At 35.7% G+C, this 7,307-nt stretch overlaps 1 protein-coding gene across 1 annotated transcript; it reads left to right on the forward strand.

Annotated features, from left to right (window-relative positions):
• The first annotated feature begins 5,549 nt into the window (after nt 1-5,549).
• LOC104883186 (uncharacterized) lies at nt 5,550-6,743 on the forward strand. Its single transcript, XM_010667668.2, has one exon. It carries the CDS (start codon nt 5,550-5,552, stop codon nt 6,741-6,743), a length of 1,194 nt encoding a protein of 397 aa, XP_010665970.2.
• The last annotated feature ends 564 nt before the right edge of the window (nt 6,744-7,307 follow it).

Below are 7,307 nucleotides of genomic sequence, written 5' to 3' on the forward strand. Positions count from 1 at the left end.
AGGAATAATTGTATGACCAATTGATACCACTAACGGCTTGCTAAACAATACCAAATTAAAGATGGTTCATCACAAGCTTAATAAGGCACCAGCCATGATCAAACACAAAGCATGTTGATAAATGCATATTCAAACATCATTTAGTTGCATATTAAGGTGCATTTTCTATTAGATGTGTGATCAACAAGAGAATCGACTATACCACTCTAAGGCACGGAAACTAGGGGTGTTCATGGGTGGTTAACCGTAACGAAATAAAATTTCGGGACGGTAACCGAAATTATCGGTTCGCCATATTTGTGAACCGTAACTGTAACTGTTCAAACCGGTAACCGCATAAACGGTTAACCGATTTTTCGGTACGGTTTTCCGGTTAACCATTAACCGTTACTCAAGTTTTATTAAATCAGTTTACTTATTTTATATATTAGATATTAATTTTTTCTCAACCTAAATAATATACCATTAATACCAAAATTATCTATAAAAGACAATCATCTTTAAAAACATTCCAGACCATAGAAGTATTTCATTATTTTGAACTTGGGCTAAGCCTAACTAATATTATCGAATTTGGGCTTACACTCCTTTAGTCCTCTTAGCCTTTAACTCTCTTAGGTAAGTTACAGTGACTTACGTTTTTTTTTACTATACAAGAAGTGAAGTCATAGACTACGCTTTATAATTAATGCCTTTAATTAAAAAAAATTAATTAATATATTATTAAAAATAAATAAATAATAATAAATAAATTTATCCGATTTTTCGGTTAACCGTTTTATAAAAAATCATAACCGTAACCATACCGTTTAACCGTCATTTTTACCGGTTCGGTAACCAAACCATTCAACCCCAAATTTCCCGGTTCGATAACCGCCCATTTTAATCGGTTTTTCGGTACGGGATTTCGGTTTCGTTTTTTGTGAACACCCCTAACGGAAACTACACTTTCCTATTAGTTTAATTTCACCCCTCTATGATCACCGGGTTAACAAGAAATAACTAATGAGATACAATGGAGAAAACAATTCACAAGATGATCTTCTATGTAAGTCAACAAGAACCTTTGTGTTTGTTGTTTGTGAAGAGCACTTAGAGAGAAATATAGAAGTCTCTCTCAAGCAAAGCAAGTGTTTAGGAATATGAAAAACTGATTTTTTTTTTTTTTTTTCCTATTCCTCTCTCATATGAATGACAAAGGTCATATATAAATATTACCTTCATAGATTAGAGTTGTTATTGCCTTAATATTCCTTTAATCCTATGATTAAGAATCCCAATCGTCATTAAAAGGATAACGTATACAATACAACGGTTATAAACCGTTCACGCTAAAAAACAGAACACATGTCGCGACCCGCGATACAGATCGCAAGTCGCAACAGTGCGCTTGTCGCGACCCCACGACGGCCCCCTACTCGTGACCCGCGACAGATGTCGCGACCAGTTACGAACCTCCTATTTTACTTGATTGTTTCACGTGTTTTTGCGTTTTCTAGTCTTAGCATACTACACCACCTCCTCTTCTAGTATAGAACCATATGAGCTTATAAAACCCATTACACTATAAATGTTCCAACAATCCTCCTCCCATTTATAGGGTAATGTTGAAAGGTTTTCCAACTTGCTATATATCACAAACATAGACATGCTCATGCATCATGGAAATATCTTACGATTGAATCTCCACTTAGTAAAAGTAACTTTACAATAATTTCGATCATAATGATAAACAAAGCTTTGAATCATATAACCACCACAAATCATTGAAGATACTAAAACACATAATCATAAACTTCGTTCTTAACCTCCGACACCTATGAAGCCTTGTTGTCCATATCCATTCATAAGTGTTCCAAGTCAAGCCTTAGACTTGGTGAAGCGGCCAAACATCTAGCTTGTATAGGTAAATCTTTACGAACATGCTCCTACAATTGAGTACTTATCAAAGATTTATTATTAAGAAATAAATTTAACCTCTTCACATTGTAGAAACAAGCACTAACCTTGGGATGTGTTAAACAAGTGCTCCCAACCTTCTAGAGAAGTACTATCCTCATTGAATTCGAGATCTATAACGTTTTATTAGACGTCAAATTGGGTTTTCCTTCATCATAGGTTGTTTAACAGGCTCAAGACCCATTCCATTATTCATTTTGTTCCCTAGTTCCCTTGACAACGATTTAGTAGATGTATCGCCAAGTTCAAACTAGACCCAATAAAATTAATAGTTATACTATTCCTTATCATTTAACGCACATAGCTATGTCTAACTCCAATGTGCCTTGACTTGCCATTGTAGACTTCACTATAAGCTTTAGCTATGGTTGATACACTATCACAATGAATAGCAAGAGGTGACATAGGTTTGACCCACAAGTTAACCTCACTCAACAAATTCCTTAGCCATTCCACTGCTTTGCAACAAGATGCCAATGCAATGAATTCCGATGCCATATAGTTGAATCCATTATACATGTTTGCTTCTTGGATGCCCATGGAATAGCACCTCCCCAAGAAGAAACACCCATCCACTTTTGGATGAAAAATCTTCCTTATTGTAAATTCAACTAGCACCTGAGTAACCTTCTAGAATAGAAGGTTCTCCTTTGTAATTTATGACATAATCCAAGGTTTTATTCAAATACCTTAGCTCTCTCCTCAATGCTTTCCAATGCAACATACTAGGATTACTAGTATACCTACTGAGCTTACCAATAGCAAAAGCTATATCCGGCCAAGTGCTAGTCATAGCATACATCAAGTTTCTAATTAAGCTTGCATACTCCGATTGTGAAATATGAGTACCACTACTCGGAACCAAGTGAATACTAGGATCTATCGGAGTAGAAAAATGAGTCGAGTTCGATTCATTAAACCTCTTGATCACTTTCTCAATGTAATGAGATTGTGATAAAGAGTTTACCTCTCATTATTCTAATACCTAGAATAACATTCGATTCACCCAAATCTTTCATTGAGAAGCTAGAAGAGAGAAAAACTTTGGTGTTTTCCACTTGTTCCAAATCAATCCCAAAGATAAGTATATCATCAACATATAAGCAAATTAAAACTCCGATCCATTACCGTTATTATCAAATTTACTATATACACACTTATTGGACTGATTTATTTTGAGCCCACTAGACAAAATGACCTCATCAAATTTTTGATGCTATTGCTTAGGTGCTTGTTTAAGACCATACAAAGATCTAACTAGTTTGCAAACCTTGGTCTCTTGACCTTTGAATACAAAACCTTTTAGGTTGATTCATGTACACTTCCTCCTCTAATTCACCATTAAGGAAGGCAGTTTTGACATCCATTTGGTGAATTACTATACCATGAATCGCAGTCAATGCTATCAAAAGTCTAATGGTAGCTATCCTAGCAAAGTACCTTTTTTAGAAGATTCGAGCAAGAAAGTTGTATCTTGGCAATAAAAAGAAGATTCGAAGTCTTTGGAAAACTGAGAAGACCAGAGAAAAAGCCGAAGAAAGATGAGTAAGTTGAATAAAAAACAAAGAAAAAGAAATTTCGCTTTTAAATACTAGGATAGACAGTGGAGATGAAAAAACGTATCAACTGCTACCATAGATTCTCGCCAAGTGTCACCTCTAGAGCACACCCTAATAAACAAAAAAGGGGGGAAAACAAGCGGGATTCCAGAAGCAAAAATGATTACGCTTTTTTGAAATCTACACCTCACCCTAGGTCAACACATGGCACCATCAGAAGAACTACCCAAAAGTGCATGCAAAATTCATTCGCCTCCTCAAAGTCAACATCAACGACGGCCACGACCCTCAATGATGTTGGGGGTCTAGTTGCATGGGTAATATCACAAGTCTACTATTGGATGCATCTCGGTGTCCAACATGAAACTCTTCAGGACGCGAACTCATCAGAATGGGGCAAGCCATCCTTGGTAATGGATTGGGATGGTGCTCGCGGCCACCAAAAAGGACAAAATAAGGTAATCTCCCTTCCAGTCAGACTCACCCTAATCGTACACATGTCAAATGATTATACATCCTGTCAGATAAACAGTACTCCTATAAATAGCCAATCACTATAAGAATGAATGGCAATTGCGACCAACCTTTACGACTGTGCGGAAATCCGGTCGTAAAAAGCTACCAATTACATCGAGATTTGGAACCCGTCATAGATATTAAGGTTATTTTGCAACGAGTCCTAAATTGGGTGGTAAACGTTAAAATCTGGTCGTAAAATGTGTGAAATTGTGCGAAAAAACATGAGCGGGAGCTTTCCCGGTTTCTCAATTTTTTAACATCCATTTGATTAGTAATTACAACGTGATAAACGGTTGCAAAAGACTATTGAAATTTTTAAAAATATCATTAATTTGTTAATCCCCAAAAATTAAAAAAATGCCCTACGCTTCTCAGTCCTCAGTACTGTTCCATTGCGGTGATCGAGCTTCTTCACTGCGCGAACTCCTCTGTTCATCTCGAATTTCTGGGTAAGTTTCTCCATCCTTCATGCTATAAAGCCAAAATCAGATGTTCTCTTTTGTTTTTGTTCACCTTAATTGACGGTCTTCATGTTTTTGTTCATCTATTTTTCATAGTTCTACGGGAATTCTCGACCTAGATTCATCCCATTGGCGCCCCAATTTGTGAGATGTTTTCGTAATCTCCAACCATAATTGAGAGATATTAGGTATTATTCTTCCATATTCAAGCATAATTTTGATTTAAATATTTTCATAATCGTAAACCATAATTGTCGATTTTTTTTTACGGGGATATAATTGTCGAATTTGGCTGTATTATGCTCGTTTGGTGTGATTTTATTAGAATCTTAAACCAAAATTGGTGCTTTGAAACCCCAATCAAACCAAACGACAAAAAGACATTCTGAATTGTGATTTGCTTGTTGTCCAGTATATGTGTTTTACTCTTTTTGGTGTAGTCTCTGATTTGCTAGGAGAGAGTTGATCTAAACTTGAGAGTCTATATAATCTTTCTGGTCTTATGGTTTTGAGGGATCAATGTTGAAGCAGTGGCCATATCTCTACATATATGTAAGGCCAGGCTGTGTTTTTATGGTGAATTGAAGCAGCTTGCTTGCATGACTTTTTTACTAACTAGCAGTAGCGTTCAGATTTCTGGGAAAAATGGGTTGAAGATGATCACACGCTTTACATTAATCCCCTAACACAAACCATAGTAAAATCCTTAATCATGAATTCAACTAATTAATGCTTGGGGTTTCTAGGTTCTAATGACATGTTATTCAAGGTTAATTATTTGCTAACACTTGGATTTGGATTTTGTCGTAGGTTGTATACCAACAATTGGGGTTTGTGTCGTGATCCTTCGTGTTGTCTCCTTTTCTGCGTGTTTGACAATGATCTTGCACACTACACATAGTCCTAACATATTGGAAAGGTAAATTATTAGATTCTTTTTAATATTCATGCTTTATTTATAATTTTAAACCATAGATATTCTCCATTTATGAAATTAGATACGTTATTATCTTATTATAAGAAAACACTACATTTGTTTATTCAGAATACAATGGCCCCTTGTAAGGAATGGATGAAACTTTCCCGAGCTGATCATTTGAATGCTGCATATGAAATAGGCGTTCAAAATTTTTTAAAATATGCATCTGAAAAGTCGGGAGGAATAGAAAAGATTAAATGTCCTTGTGTAAAATGCTTAAATGCATCATTTCAATCTCTAAATATGGTAAAAGATCACTTATTAACTTATGGAATCATCGAGTGTTATACATTTTGGTATCACCATGGGGAAAGAGTTGGGGAGGATACCTTTGAATCACAATCTAGCGAAGAAGTAGGAGATGATGAGTTATTAGATGACGATAACGAAAATGAGATGGATACAATAATTAGGGATTTTTTTCCTAATTGTAGTGGTTTTGCTGAAAATGACTCCTTTAGTGAATTACGGGCTGAAGATTCGAATGATGATGCTAAGAAATTCTTTAGATTGTTTGATGATATGCAAAAGCCATTATTTGAAGGTTCTAAGTCGTCAAGATTGTCTACAATTGTTAACTTGCTTCATATTAAAACTCTTGGGAGGTGGAGTAATGACTCATTTACTATGTTATTGCAATACTTGAAAGATCATTTGCTACCAAAAGACTCAACTCTTCCTACTTCCTATTATGATGCAAAAAAGACCACTAAAGATTTGGGGCTTTCATATAAAAAGATTGATGCTTGTGTTAATGATTGTATGTTATTTTGGAAAGATGATGAACAATTAGAATATTGCAAAATTTGCAATGCTTCTAGGTGGAAGCAAGGTAAGAATAGTGGGGAAATTAGAACGAAAGAAAATGGTAAAAGAATACCTGAAAAGGTCCTTCGATATTTTCCGCTTAAGCCAAGACTTCAACGTTTGTTCATGTGCTCTAAGACAACTCATCATATGAGATGGCATCATGAAAGGTCTGTCGAAGATGGTTTTATTGAGCACCCCGCGGATGGGAAAGCATGGAAACATTTTGATGAAAAAAATGAACCTTTTTCTTCTGAATCTCGTAATGTTAGGTTAGGGCTTATAAGTGATGGATTTAATCCCTTTTCTAATTTTGCAAAACCGTATAGTATTTGGCCTGTGATGCTAGTTCCATACAATTTGCCTCCTTCGATGTGTATGAAACCTTCTAGTATGCTATTGTCAATGCTTATTCCTGGTCCAAAGGGTCCTGGCGATGCTATTGATGTGTATTTGTAGCCTTTGATAGAAGAGCTTAAAGAGTTGTGGGAAGTTGGTGTTGAAACTTATGATGCATCAAAAAAAGAAAATTTTAAAATGCATGCGGCTTTGCTGTTAACTATCAATGATTTTCCCGCTTATGGAATGTTATCTGGATGGAGTACCAAGGGGAAGAGAGCATGTCCTTGTTGTCATAAAGAGAGCATGGCGAAGGAAGAAAGATGTTTTTGGAAAGAAAGAAAAAGGAGAGGCGCCTAAGCCATTATCAGGGGAGGAAGTTCTTGAACAAATTAGAGATCTTGAAGGTATATGTTTGTCCAAAGATCCCAGTAAGAAGACGAAAGTGTCACATAAGATCAGAGTCGATAATTGGAATAAGAAAAGTATTTTCTTTGAGTTGCCTTATTGGAAAACACTTTTATTACGACATAATTTAGATGTAATGCACATTGAAAAGAAATATGTGACATTATTCTGGGAACCATCATGAACATTAAAGGACAAACTAAAGACACAGCTAATTCTCGTTTTGATATGGAGGGATTAGGTATAATGCCAAAGCTACATCATATTTCAAAGGGT

The sequence above is a fragment of the Beta vulgaris genome, chromosome 9 (assembly GCF_026745355.1).
Source record: "Beta vulgaris subsp. vulgaris cultivar EL10 chromosome 9, EL10.2, whole genome shotgun sequence".
NCBI classification, from domain to species: Eukaryota; Viridiplantae; Streptophyta; class Magnoliopsida; order Caryophyllales; family Amaranthaceae; genus Beta; species Beta vulgaris.

Bases quoted from the DNA above. Each gene is read 5' to 3' on its own strand.
- LOC104883186 (XM_010667668.2), top strand. From the start codon at position 5,550: ATGGCCCCTTGTAAGGAATGGATGAAACTTTCCCGAGCTGATCATTTG.